We start from the raw sequence: 14,896 nt of genomic DNA, 5'->3' as shown, positions 1-14,896 counted from the left end.
AGCCGTGACCTCACTGTTGCCATCGGTGACTGTCAGAAGCGAGTCAGCGAAGCAGGGAAAGGAAGGGGGCGTCAACCACTGCATTAATTTACAGTCGGTCTCTCAAATACCGACACCTATTTATTTTCAAAACCTACATACCAACAAAAAATAAGACTTTTCGTATATAATCTTGTGAAGGGTAGAAGAGGGAGCCATGGCGAAGCGGCAGGACACCAAGAAATTATTTGAGAATCTTTCCGGTGCTGGAAAATCCATCGGCGTTCTGACAAGCGGAGGAGATGCTCAAGGTATCAGTTACTGTTAGGCTACAAGTGGATTAGAGTGATACTGTAATAAACGCTGGAATTGTGTAATCATTACGATACTAAAAGGGAAACAAAGTGTCGAGTTAATATCAGTATTACAAGTGCTGTCATTGTGTTTAGCCTAAAGGAACTTAGTATTTTGTTCTCATATGTTTGACTTAATTATTCAAAAGATAATGTAGGCTAGTTGAGTATTGACCAAAAAAAGCTGTTCAACATTAAATAAAATTCATAATAACATTATTTGTGGAGTATGTAGGCATGTGGTAGGCTATTTTTGGTTAGAATTGTCACACCATTGGAAAAGGGAGATGATGCATTATTGCAATCAACAAAAACACGGAGCAAAAAAGTGTATCATACTGAAGGGTCGGTGCTATCCGGCAAGGGATATTTATGGTTAAGGTTAGAGTTAGGGTAAGAGTGTGGACGTCCCAAGAATCCCGGATAGCACTATCCGACACTGAAGCCTGCATTGCGGAATTCCATTCGTTGATAACCTATGGCGCAGATATGTCATCACGTCTGCAGGCGCACGCCCTGGATGTTAAACTCAACATGCCAATTGCAGAGAGCTAAGCATATGTGCATAGTAGCAGTTGCGATTTTAGCATGTAAATCTTGGTGGGGCAAACTCAACAAAAACAAAAAATTGGGATCCATGCCAGCAAAGCCACTACACAACACAATACATTAGTTGCATTATAACCGTGACAAACAGTGCCCACAAACTGTTAGGGCCTACATAAAGCTGTCCCAAGAGCAGAGCTTTCTTTTCAGCACCATGGAGTGAATTCTTACCACTGCTACACCTGGCTATCAGAGGAGCCTTGTCTGGCAGCTAAACAGTTAATTCAGCCTCATTTACTGCCTTAAAAAAACAGCTGATATAGCTGACTTGCTTAAACAAATGTGGTTTCTACTAACAATTGAGATGTACAAACTATAGCATAAGGGGACGACAATCGGATAAGAGGCTATTTGTCATTTTGATTAAGACATTAATGAGCGAGCTTAGACGGACGTAGACGGACGTAGTCAACTATTTGTTCAGCACTTTTGAAATGTGCATTAATAGAATTAAGTTAATGGGCCATTCTTACAGTATTTTCCCTGTACACCAAGATAGAACCGTGGGATAAATGAAGGGGGCATATAAGCAGACAATGAAAGCTCTTAAAATATTAAATGATTACATTTCTCTCAAACAGGCAATAGGCTACATGTGCACCACCAAGTAAGAACAGTAGGCTAGGTTATGAGGGGGAAAGGGACCAAATTTAATAGGGTGCGCCACATGGGCTACTAATAGCTTATTACACAACATACACTTAGTATTGCTTTCTTAGCTACAGTATACATATCTCCCTGGCATATTACAGAATTTATGCAGTAGCATACAATATATTTTATGCTGTGCTTACTTGAACAGGAAGGTGGCACGGCGGTCCTTCTTGTGGGCAAATTTAGTCATCAAAGTCTGGCATTTTCTGGATTTATGGTGCTTTCAAGACAACTGGGAACTCAGAAAAAAACAAGGCCGATTCATGACGTCAGTGATCTTCAGGTCGGAGCTCTAGAAAGAAGCCCAAGTTCCCGACATCCGAGTTGGATAATCGTTCAAAATGTATTTTCCAAGTCCGAGCTAGTTTTTGTCAGCGTTCCCATTTCTCTTGAACTCACTGAAGTCTGTTGCATGTGAATTTGTATTCTTTTAAGCTTGGAAAAGAGACCCTTAATCCCAGACTTGGACAACACACCCACTCCACTGAATAGCAGGCTAGTGATTGCTTAGCAATGCTTGCAGTTAGCCACTGATTCCTTCGAAGCTTCTCATTGTTGAATTTCCATCTTGTTGTGTAATGTTTATGTTCAATGGCCGATGAGCACCGATACGTTTTATCTATAATTTATCTTCATATGAAAAGGATTTGCCAGTAGATTGTCGACTTGATTCATGAGGATGACTGCTTGTCTAGCTTGCTAGCTAAAATTTTGAAAGTTTGAGGTTGACATGATCAGTCCAACCTAAGCTACAGTAGATATATGTGATTTGATGTCATTTTATCTGTGGTCAATGACCTTGAGCCTTTGATGGGCACTTCTAATGTAACTGTATGTCAGCACCAAAGGGCCTAGAATTTTCGAGTTCTCTCCGTAGATTTTGCGATGACGTAGTGTCCCCGTGAGTGACAGAACACTTAGCCAATCACGGCGCAACAAGAGAACATTACCAACCGCTACGCTCCGTATTTTCCACTGGCTGCCCCACCACCACAGAAAGCACTGAGCTAGGCTGAAACACCTTAATTTTAGAGCTGCCTTACTCAAGAAAGCAAAAAACAGACCATGTTTGTGTGCGGCTTTATTAACTCAATGATATTTAATTTTTTACATTGTTTGCAAACTGATATTAGCACGTGTTAATGCAAAACAGGCACTTTTTTCAGCTCTGCCTCACCTGTCCTGAATGATGGGTTGTCACTGCATACGAGCCTATCAATATTGTAATGTATTTAATTTTATATCAGCCTATTTCAATGTGACTATCATTATAAAGTTCCCTGTGCATTAAAACATCTGAGGATTAACATTTGTGCCAGCCTGGCAGGAAGTGGCAGGGGGCTGTATCCCAAATTACCAATTCAGCGTACTACTTTTGACCAGGTGTACTTTACAGGGAATATGGTGCCATTTGGGACACAACCACAGTGCACCTTATCATGGGACACAGAGGTGGCTGCCAATTAAAACACATCTTGACTATTGTAGCGCGCATGGCATTACTAATGGGCAGACAAGCACTTAAAGAGGAGGATGGGGATGAGAATAGGGTAGACCTACGTGAGGCGCTGCAAGTAGTGGAGTTGTCCCCTGGGTTTCTCAACTCCGAAATGTAGCCTACCTCTCACAGAGTTTAGAAATTTGGCTACCTCTATGCGTCACTATAATGTGGAAACACAACTGACATCTCAGTAAAGGACTGTGGTAGTAATAAGTGTGACTCAGCCATTCATTGTTCCATGCCTGGCCCTGGCTGTCATTCACTAATAATATTGTACTCTCTTTACATGGACTATCTTATTGGCAGACTACAGCAGGCTGAGATTTCTACTGAATTTATGATACTGTAGTACATTTGCAACAATAGTCTACTGTATCTGTCATTAAAGTGTGACATAGTGGGGAGTAGAGTAGTAGGCTACTCCCTTTCTCATCAGAGTACTAGTTCTAAAAAGCCTACACGTGTAACCATGTAATGACGCTTTATCTCTTCACAGCTTTAAAGATTGTTACTGGCATGGCCCAAATATTGTCACCTTGCTCAAAGCCTTCAAACACAATGTTGTGTCGCTTTGTTTCATTGGCCTGCTGTTCTTTACTTTGCTTGATCCTATCTTGAAGGGTCAGTAGTGCTGGAAGGAAGAGGTTGTATGCATATGTCTGTGTTGAGAAATACACTGCATCCTGTTACTATAGAGCAGGGATCATCAACTAGATTCAGCCGCGTCCAAATACATTTTTTTGAGTGGCTGGTCAGTGGGCCGGAACATAATAACACTTTTTTTTTTTTTACTGCAAATTGACCACAAGAAGACCATAATATTTGACTAAAACATAATTTCAAACCTTGCTTACAGTTGTATACAATATCTCTATTATGTGTGGGAATACATGGGAACAGATGACCAAAATTAAAATCACTAGGGCCGATTTCCTGGTGTTGTTATTGTCTTCTATGTCCAACAATGAAAATGCATAAAAAGAAACTTGGGTGGGCCAAATAAACTACCAGTTGGGGAACCCTGCTGTCAGTTGAGTGAGTGGGTAAAATCACTGGAGAAGCCAAGCACCCCCCCCCCCCAGCAACCTCCTGGCGCACCTAGGGCTGTGGCGGTCACGACAATAACTGTCGTCTCACGGTAATTGGCCGTTAATTAACATAAACACATTTACCATCTTCTGGCTTTCACTGATGCTGACCTTCTGAACATCTACATTTTAAAAAGTCTAATAAATACATGTAATATAGCCTACACAATAAAGAACAGAATAGCATACTCTGAGTTGTCCTTATGTTAGGTCCTGATCTGGCTAAGCCAAATGGCTGTGGGCTACAAAAGTGAATTTAGCAGACAAGATTTGCTTAGAATTCCATGGCATTATTTTATAGTATGAAGAATACAACTGAACAAAGCTGAATAAAATAGAAACTATCAGGAATCAAGGTAAGACCCAAGTGCAGACTGTGTGAAGTAACAATGTTTATTGTAACAACAGGGGCAGGCAAACGACAGGTCAAGACAGGCAGGGGGCGATAATCCAGAGTAGGAGCAAAGGTACAATACGGCAGGCAGCCTCGGGGTCAGGGACAGGCAGAGTTCAGCAATCCAGAGGTGGAGCAAAGGCACAGGACGGCAGGCAGGCTCAGGGACAGGCAGAGTGATCAGGGGGGTGGGTACTTGGTCAGGACAGGCAAGGGTCAAAAACCAGGAGGACGAGAAAAAGAGAGACTAGGGAAAAACAGGAGCTGAGACAAAACGTTGGTAGGCTTGAACAAACAAGACGAACTGGCAACAGACAAACAGAGAACACAGGTATAAATACACAGGGGATAAGGGGGAAGATGGACGACACCTGGAGGGGGGTGGAGACAATCACAAAGACAGGTGAAACAAATCAGGGTGTGACAGAAATAATATTTTCTCCAAACGATTTGAGGGAGTGCGCACATGCAGCTATTCTGTGTTATGCGGTTAACAAAGAAATAGGTATTATTATATGCTTAATTTAGAGTTATTAATGTAACTTTAGTTGTTCTACAAATGTACGTTCATCTCTAGGAGACAGAACGCGTATCCTTCCTGAGCGGTATGACGGATGTTTTGATTTTTAAATTTTTAAGGCTGCATGATGCGACTCTAATGATGATTTGAAAAAAGTTGCTTGAAAGGCATGATCTCTGCTTTGTTTTTTGCCTAGGCTGTACACACTACATCAATCACTCATTCACAATTTGACAAGCACTTGAACATGTCTAGAATTTTATGGCGGCATCCCCTTTGTGTGGCCGTAATGCACCCTAAAAGAATCCATGCCTTTTGTGGCCAGTGAGTGCTGCACACTCAATCATGTGATCAGGTCTTTCTCACAGGCTACAAGTGAAGACAGACAAATCAGGGACACAACTGCGCACGTCTTTATCCAATTCCGAGGTGAACTTTGAAGATATTGGAAGAACTGTCCACATTTACTTTTGTCAGCCAACAAGATGAGTAGGTTGAAGTCGGAAGTTTACATACACCTTAGAAAAATGCATTTAAACTCAGTTTTTCACAATTCCTGACATTTAATCCTAGTAAAAATTCCCTGTCTTAGGTCAGTTAGGATCACCACTTTATTTTAGGAATGTGTAATGTCAGAATAATAGTAGAGAGAATGATTTATTTCAGCTTTTATTTATTTTCTCACATTCTCAGTGGGTCAAAAGTTTACATACAATTAGTATTTGGTAGCATTGCCTTTTAAATTGTTTAACTTGGGTCAAACGTTTCAGGTAGCCTTCCACAAGCTTCCCACAATAAGTTGGGTGAATTTTGGCCCATTCCTCCTGACAGAGCTGGTGTAACTGAGTCAGGTTTGTAGGCCTCCTTGCTCACACACACTTTTTCAGTTCCGTCTTCTATAAGATTGAGGTCAGGGCTTTGTGATGACCACTCCAATACCTTGACTTTGTTGTCCTTAAGCCATTTTGCCATAACTTTGGAAGTATGCTTGGGGTCATTGTCCATTTGGAAGACCCATTTGCGACCAAGCTTTAACTTCCTGACTGATGTTTTGAGATGTTGCTTCAATATATCCACATCATTTTGCTCACTCATGATGCCATCTATTTTGTGAAGTGCACCAGTCCCTCCTGCAGCAAAGCACCCCCACAACATGATGCTGCCACCCCCGTTCTTGGGATGGTGTACTTCGGCTTGCAAGCCTCCCCCTTTTTCCTCCAAACATAACAATGGTCATTATGGCCAAACAGTTCTATTTTTGTTTCATCAGACCAGAGGACATTTCTCCAAAAAGTACGATCTCTGTCCCCATGTGCAGTCGCAAACCGTAGTCTGGCTTTTTCATGGCAGTTTTGGAGCAGTGGCTTCTTCCTTGCTGAGCGGCCTTTCAGGTTATGTCGATATAGGACTCGTTTTTACTGTGGCTATAGATACTTTTGTACCTGTTTCCTCCAGCATATTCACAAGGCCCTTTGCTGCTGTTCTGGGACTGATTTGCACTTTCGCACCAAAGTATGTTCATCTCTAGGAGACAGAACATGTATCCTTCCTGAGCGGTATGAAGGATGCATGGTCCCATGGTGTTTATACTTGCGTACTATTGTTTGTACAGATGAACGTGGTACCTTCAGGCGTTTGGAAATTGCTCCCAAGGATGAACCAGACATGTGGAGGTCTACAATTAGTTTTTTTTTATGTCTTTGCTGATTTCTTTAGATTTTCCCATGATGTCAAGCAAAGAGGCACTGAGTTTGAAGGTAGGCCTTGAAATACATCCACAGATACACCTCAAATTGACTCAAATGATGTCAGAAGCTTCTATCAGAAGCTTCTAAAGCCATGACATAATTTTCTGGAATTTTCCAAGCTGTTTAAAGGCACAGTTATCTTAGTGTATGTAAACTTCTGACCTACTGGATTGTGATACAGTGAATTATAATTGAAATAATCTGTCTGTAAACAATTGTTGGAAAAAATACTTGTGTCATGCACAAAGTAGATCCTAACTGACTTGCCAAAACTATATTTTGTTAACAAGAAACTTGTTGAGTGGTTGAAAAATGAGTTTTCTTGACTCCAACCTAAGTGTATGTAAACTTCCGACTTCAACTGTAGATGGTTGTCACGTAGAGACAGAGGAGCACTGTTTTGATCACTCGGATGCTTTCTCCTGTGAGAAAATTATGAAACAGAGAGATGAAAGATACATTATTTTATGTGTTTTTATTTTTTTCTTGATACGTTTTTGGGGGAAGCCTGGTTTCCCTTGGTATTCATGAATACACACCACTACCTGCTGTAGAGAAATCAAACATAACTAAACATACCTAATCCATCATCTCTACGAACACTACTTGGCCGTCGTAAAGATACATTTGTCCCTCGCTATCAAATAAACACCCGAATCAAACTTTTGTCACATTCACACTACATTCCTGCTGTGTCAACAGTGGGCTACCATTAGACCAAGCACTTTGTACGAGACTACCTACCATGAAATCTACCATTGTCTACACAGCAGGAATATAGTGCAAAAGTCCCGTCAGAATCCAGCTGTGGTCGAAGCTAGAAAGCATCCTGTAGCCTACCCTGAAGACTAGAACATTCACATGATGTAAGTAAAAACCACTAAGACTTCTGGCAGTCTTATCTGCCAGAAAATATCAGTTGGTTCTGTATATAGGGTGATTCCTAAAATTAATTACAGAACCATTGGCCATGCTTCAGGAAATCTTCCAGTGGGATTCAGTGTTTATCATTGTTAACCTACATTGGCTAATATATGCACAATTTTCTGTGTACACACAGGTCTCCTTTATCTTATATTGTTACTGGTCTCCTAGCAACAGTGACTGGCACCAGCCAACCCACAGTACCAGAATCAGTGCTCGTTAGCATCGACCCAGACAACAGACCCTTAATATCTGTGCCAGACCAACCATGCACTCTGGTCTCGCTACTGTCTGTTTACTGTGAAGACATGCTGATTCTGAAATGAAACCCTATATCATATATAGTGTACCCTATGTGGGCCCTGGTCAAAGTAAGTGCACTATATAAGGAATAGGGGTAAAAACTAGTGCACTATAGGGAATAGGGTCCCATTTCAGATACACGTGAGTTCATTGTTGTGGGCCTAAGAAGCTCTTGGAGGCTGACACTAACAATAATGACATCCAAGGCAGCGCCTGCTCCCGCCCACACTCAGAGTGCTCTGGGAAGCCAGTGAATAGCAGCCTTGTTGTGTGGTGTGGGAGAAGTGGAAGGACATCAGCATAGAGCAGTCTTGGCACCACAGGGCTGCCCTACTGTTCTTGGCTGCGTGTACAGACTAATGAGAATGTAGCTGTAAGCAGTAAGTGCTACACTCTTAGAAAAAAAGGATTCTAAAAGGGTTCTTTGGCTGTCCCCATAGGATAACCCTTTTTGGTTCCAGGTAGAACCCCTTTGGGTTCTATGTAGAGCCCTCTGTGGAAGGGGAATTAAAAAGGAACCAAAAGGGTTCTTACCTGGAACCAAAAATGGTTCCTTAAAGGGTTCTCCTATGGGGACAGCCAGATAACCCTTTTACTGTAGGTACTAGATTAGAGTGTATTGTCTTGTCCGTAATAAGTTAACCAAAGATACCGCATTCAAAATTATTCCCACACTTGTATAACAATATTAACGTAGTTTTGGTGCAACTAAGATGCAAGTCTTTGTAATCATTATGACCAATTTCCACACTGTCAATGGAAAATGTACTAGATACTGAATCAAGGTCAATGCCTATGCAAGTATCTTTCTCTGCTGGACGGAGCACACCATGTTAACTTGATTTACATGATTCATCCCATCTCCCTGATTTGTATTTTCAGCCTGTAGCCTACCAAATATAACATGCATTGTCATATAATGAATGTATTTTTCATTCTCTCTGACTCTCTCTGCCTCTGTGTTGTTGTTGTTGTGCAGGTATGAATGCTGCTGTACGGGCTGTGGTCCGCATGGGTATTTATGTGGGAGCTAAAGTCTACTTCGTCCATGAGGTGAGATCATGATAGACACTCCCGCGGGCTTGTACTGTTCTACCACTGACACTGAGACAAATCAACACCGACAAGCTCTGTGCTCATAGGGCAAAGCTTTTTCTTTGAGCAGTAGTGGTTTGGATAAACAAAATGTTACAGAATGAAATAGAACACTAAATTAAATTGGTGATTAAAAGGATCTCTATGCAGAATGTGTAATGTTTAAATAAAACAGAGGAGGAGCGATTCTTCGGCATAAATGTTCAACGAGATGACTTTTATTTTATTTAAGGGTCATGGAAATGAGAAGTATTTGAATTGGAAACTTGTGAACTCATGGTGTTGGTAGCGGGAGCAGTTTCCCATACATAAGCAGCTAATTAATTTGCTGAGGAAATCATACTCTGGAGGTTATCTAATAATGTTCCTGTCCACTGGGGTCAAATCAAATTGTATTTGTCACATGCTTCATAAACAGGTGTAGACTAGAGTGAAATGCTTGCTTACAGGCCCTTCCCAACAATGGGGTCAAATAAAATAATTTCAGGGCTTAAGAATGAACTTAGGTGTGATTCTGTCTCTACAGATTCTGTCTCTACTTTCACTTAATGCTTTTATAAGGATGACGTAACGCCTGGTCATAAGAGGTCATGATGGAATACTGTATGAGAATATCAAATCAAACTGTATTTGTTACATGCTTCGTAAACAACAGGTGTGGACTAACAGTGAAATGCTTACTTACGGGTGCTTCCCAACAACGCAGAGAAATAATCGAAAAATAATAACACAAGGAATAAATACACGAGTAATGATAACTTTGCTACTGTATATACACGGGGTACCGGCATACATAGACAACTCGAGGTAAGATCAATTTGGCCCAAACATGAAAATTAGATGAACCATCCCTTTAACACTAGCACAAATGATGCCCACTTATTAAAGGTACACTGATGTATCTCACAGCATGCTGTTGTTTATTCAGACTCATGGCGATGGCACTACAGGGACGTCTGAAGCTTCCTGTAATCCAATTATTTAGACATTGACACCAGAGCTCTTATCCTCCCGTCTCCATTGAGTCAGACAGAGTAGATAACAACATGTTACAGTTAGCCTCTTGCAGAGCGTATGTCCCAAATTCCAACCTATTCCGTATAGTGCACTACTTTTGGTGTGCATAGGGCTCTGGTAAAAAGCTGTGCACTATATAAGGACTAGTGTGCCATTTGAGACACAGACAGTGAGTGTGCTGTGAGCCTGCTCAATGGAATACCTTTCATCAGTCATCAAACACTGGAGTCTCTAACAATAGACGACACTTAAGCAAAGACTCCAGCCACCCAAGTCAAAGGGTTCTCTCTACTAGCACACAGCAAGCACTACCGATGCAAGTATGGAACCAACAGGACCACGAACAGCTTCGACCCCCAAGCCATAAGACTGCTAAATAAATAGTTAAAATAGTTAACTAATTAGCTACCTGCATTGGCCCTTTTTGCACTAACTCTTTTGTCTCATCACAAACTGCTGTTACTGTTTATCATCTATCCTGTAGCCTAGTGACTTCATCCCTACCTATATGTAAATATCTACCTCAATTACCCCTGCACATCGACTTGGTACTGAGAGACAGCATCCATGATAATCTGTTGTTTACTTTTGCTACAGGTAGCAGTTAGCATGATTTAGCATTGTCCTCTCAAAATGAATGTAAGTCAATATCCCTGATGTTATCAAAGATGCGTTGCAGAGTCAACGACTGTTACTATGTAACAACATTGTAATTCATGAATATGTTCATATTACTATTAGGAAATATAGGCCTATGCTGTGAGATAATGTTAATATGTATTTTATATATGCAGGGTTACCAGGGTATGGTAGATGGTGGGGATAACATTGAAGAGGCATCATGGGAAAGTGTCTCCAGCATGCTGCAAGTGGTAAGTAGTGCAATGAATGCCTTTAGGCAAAATACTATGGATTTGTTTAACATTATCATCACAGTCACAGGCTATATATATAGTATACATAGTGGTTAATTAATATTTTGTCCAGAGGCTACAGTATACTATACAGTATATGGTGGTTAATGGTTTGAATATATCAGTGGTCCCAGAATTTACAAATTGCATGTGACAGATGAGCGCAGCTGCATTTCTGGCCGATGCTAAACAGAGTGGAAGGTGGATTCTGCATGAACCTGATAGTTAATGACAACAAAACACACCACACAACACAACACTAAAACAATATGTGAGATGTTGAATTAATGACACCTATCAATGCAGCAGTGCTCAATTGTGTCAGATAATATCATCCATTGGTTTGCTCTAGAGCTGTTTTGTTTCATTCATCCTACCTTCATCCATCCATCCATCCATCCATCCATCCATCCATCCATCCATCCACATTCATCCGTCTATCCTTCTAACATTAATTAATTCAGTCATCCATCCATCCCTCCATCTATCCTTCACCCATCCATCCAATCTTCATTCATCTATCCACCAACCTCAACCTATCCATCCATCAATTCAGTTGTCATCCATTCATAAATTCAGTTGTCATCCATCAATTCAGTTGTCATCCATCCATCAATTCAGTTGTCATCCATCCATCAATCCATCTTTCCAACTGTCATTCATCTGAATTCTTGACTGTTGTGTTTTCCTGTCAGGGTGGCACGGTCATTGGCAGTGCCCGCTGCAAGGAGTTCCGCAGCCACGAGGGGCGTCTGAAGGCTGCCCACCACCTGGTGCAGCGTGACATCACCAACCTGTGTGTGATCGGAGGGGACGGCAGCCTCACTGGGGCCAACCTCTTCAGAGAGGAGTGGAGCGGACTACTGGAGGAACTGGTCCAGCAGGGTATCTCAATGTTATAGTCAATGGAGTGGACCAAATGTTCACAGTAATCTACTCCATCATTCATTTCTACACAAATGTTTTTATTTATATGCCTGACATGTTGTAGTAAAACATGTATTACTATGTATTACCAAAGCCTGTATACAGCCATTCCATCTATGAGTGTACACTACTCAGTAGTGAAGCCAGTGGGTTCATGTTGCGTTGCATTGTGAATAAAGGTCTGATTGATGAGAAGGCTGCCCAGAACAATTCAGAGCTGCACATCGTGGGAATGGTGGGCTCCATCGACAACGACTTCTGTGGCACTGACATGACAATCGGGACAGACTCTGCCCTACACAGAATCATAGAGGTGGTGGACGCAATCATGACTACAGCCCAGAGGTACTGACATAGAGGATTGTTGTTGAATGGTACATTTCTTAACTTTTAGATGAGCCAACATTTACACAGACAGAGGTACTGACAGATACAGTGCCATATTTAGCTCAGTGGTGTTGTTTGTACACATACAACATTTACAGACTTATCTCCTTTCTCTCAGCCACCAGAGGACGTTTGTGCTGGAGGTCATGGGAAGACATTGTGGGTATGGAATGGCATTTCATTTCTGCTTTCATTTCCTGCTTTATTCTTGTACTTGCTACAATTTAGCAATGGACTCTCAGCAGTCCTGCTTTGAAAATGTTTGTACATAATACATACAAATGGGTTTGTATTGCATGTATTTATATTTTATTGTATACTAAATGTAGTGTGTGTGTGTGTGTGTGTGTGTGTGTGTGTGTGTGTGTGTGTGTGTGTGTGTGTGTGTGTGTGTGTGTGTGTGTGTGTGTGTGTGTGTGTAGGTACCTGGCCCTAGTAAGTGCTCTGGCCTGCGGGGCTGACTGGGTGCTGATCCCTGAGATGCCCCCTGAGGACGGGTGGGAGGAACAGATGTGTCAGAAACTGTCTGAGGTAACCACACACACACACACACACACACAAAGGTAACATCCGACATCTGCAGATCTAACAAATACATTTCAATCTATACCTCACATTGAATAGAATTTACTGCTTAGTGATAACACTGTAGTGTATTGTATTTCCTTCAACCATAGCAAAAGCAGCAGTGTTCATTGTGTTTCTTAATGTCCAGAGCCGATCCAGGGGTTCAAGGCTGAATATAATCATTGTCGCTGAAGGAGCCATTGACAGACAAGGAAAGGCTATTACTGTTAATAATGTCAAGGATGTGAGTACCTGAATATGCAACGTAGGGGGAACCAAAAGGAGGTCCTACAGATGTGTGAACAGCTCCATGCTTTACAGATGAAAGGACTCTGTTAAGTGAGAGATGGACAGAGGTAGTAGGCAGATCTGTTCTTTCTCTCTCTCTGGTAGGCATGCAGCTGTTTCAGCATAAACCGGGTCCAGCTTTTGAAAAGCCAAATGCAAAAATGTTCTGTCATGTACTGTATATTTGTGCTTTGTTTGTATTCTTATAGAATCGTGCAGATAAGAAACGGCTCAATATCATTATTGTAGCAGAGGGGGCGATAGATTCTCACAACAAGCCTATCACTACAGACCATATTAAGGAAGTAAGTACTCAGCTGTCCTGTACTGGTGGAGTACTCCTCTACAGACCTGGGTTCAAATCCTATTTGAAATCTTTTTGCGACTTTTCTATTGGTTTAATTGCGCCAGACAAGCTCAATCAAGCCCACATTAAGTATTTGAAATGATTTCATATTGTATTTGAACCCAGATCTGGTACAGTACTTCTGTGTGCCGTGGTTACTTCTGGCTGCACATCGTCATCTCTCCATCTCTCTGTCCCATTAACAACATGCTGTCCATGTTTTAACTCTTCATATAAGTATTTTATTGGATCTTTCTTAGTGATGTGAACTTCTGTGAATTATTCTTCGTCCTGTTTGTGCCTTTGCAACCTTGTTCTTCATCAGCGTACCTAACCTGGTCAGCATAGAAATCCATATAGAACTTATAGGATCTTTGTTCTGGTAAGAGTCTTATACAGTACAGTTTACCTGGCAGAACAAAATAACAAGGTCTGAGTCCAAAATGGCACCCTATTCTCTATAATATACTGTACTAGTTTTGACCAGCTCTGGTTTAAAGTAGTGCACTATATAGGGAATAGGGTGCCATTTGGAACACACAGGTGTAAGTGTTGGAGACTCACTTACAGTGTACATGACAGGAACTGTTTTGCATGGGTGTACAGTGCTTGTGCTTTCCCCTACTGTCTTTCTTCCTAAGGTATAGCATGCCATTGTCATTCTCTTTCTACCATACAATACAAATAGACAATTGTTGCATTCCAAATGGCAACCTATTCTCTATATCATGGTCCTGGGGACCCAAAAGGGTGCACATTTTGTTTTTTGCCTTAGCACTACACAGCTGATTCAGCTCATCATCAAATCTTTGATTAGTGGAATCAGATGTGCACTCCTTTGGGTCCCCAGGACCAGGATTAAGAAACACTGATCTATATAATGCATTACTTTTGTAGTAGTGCACTATATAGGGAATAGGGTGCCATTTGGGACGTAAGTGTTATTTGATTACTCTGCTAATTTGAGGAAACGTACATTGCTCAATACCTGGCCTTCCTCTCCTACTATAGTTGGTTGTTAGCTGTCTGGGCTTTGACACCCGAGTCACCATCCTGGGTCACGTCCAGAGAGGAGGAACCCCCTCTGCCTTTGACCGGATCCTGGTGAGTGTTACCCACATACTCACATACAATGGAAAGGCCCTTATAGACTGGGTTGCTCCTATTCCCTATAAATGCACTACTTTTCAGTTAGAGGCACAGCCATTTGTGCTGCCGTCTGTCTAATAGCTGAATAATATCCCTGGTTTGTTTGTTTTGGTTAGTAACCATGAGGAAGTTTCAG

At 41.5% G+C, this 14,896-nt stretch overlaps 1 protein-coding gene across 7 annotated transcripts in view; it reads left to right on the top strand.

Moving 5' to 3' along the window:
* LOC139376036 (ATP-dependent 6-phosphofructokinase, platelet type-like) overlaps positions 1 to 14,896 on the top strand; it is a 35,590-nt gene continuing 20,694 nt past the window's right edge. For 4 of the 7 annotated variants that reach the window (XM_071118131.1, XM_071118130.1, XM_071118127.1 and 1 more), the window contains exons 1-9: positions 35 to 290; positions 9,050 to 9,123; positions 10,977 to 11,054; positions 11,792 to 11,981; positions 12,203 to 12,368; positions 12,529 to 12,573; positions 12,833 to 12,941; positions 13,126 to 13,221; positions 14,623 to 14,715. In XM_071118131.1, coding sequence (XP_070974232.1) covers positions 197 to 290; positions 9,050 to 9,123; positions 10,977 to 11,054; positions 11,792 to 11,981; positions 12,203 to 12,368; positions 12,529 to 12,573; positions 12,833 to 12,941; positions 13,126 to 13,221; positions 14,623 to 14,715 — 945 coding nt within the window. In that variant the 5' untranslated portion in view covers positions 35 to 196. Of the gene's footprint in view, positions 291 to 9,049; positions 9,124 to 10,976; positions 11,055 to 11,791; positions 11,982 to 12,202; positions 12,369 to 12,528; positions 12,574 to 12,832; positions 12,942 to 13,125; positions 13,222 to 13,474; positions 13,571 to 14,622; positions 14,716 to 14,896 lie in introns of all 7 variants that reach the window. The other 3 variants (XM_071118132.1, XM_071118128.1, XM_071118129.1) reach the window with 2 other exon arrangements.

This window comes from Oncorhynchus clarkii, chromosome 20 (genome assembly GCF_045791955.1).
Source record: "Oncorhynchus clarkii lewisi isolate Uvic-CL-2024 chromosome 20, UVic_Ocla_1.0, whole genome shotgun sequence".
In the NCBI taxonomy this organism is placed as follows: domain Eukaryota; kingdom Metazoa; phylum Chordata; class Actinopteri; order Salmoniformes; family Salmonidae; genus Oncorhynchus; species Oncorhynchus clarkii.
This window is presented reverse-complemented; position numbering and strand designations above follow the sequence as displayed.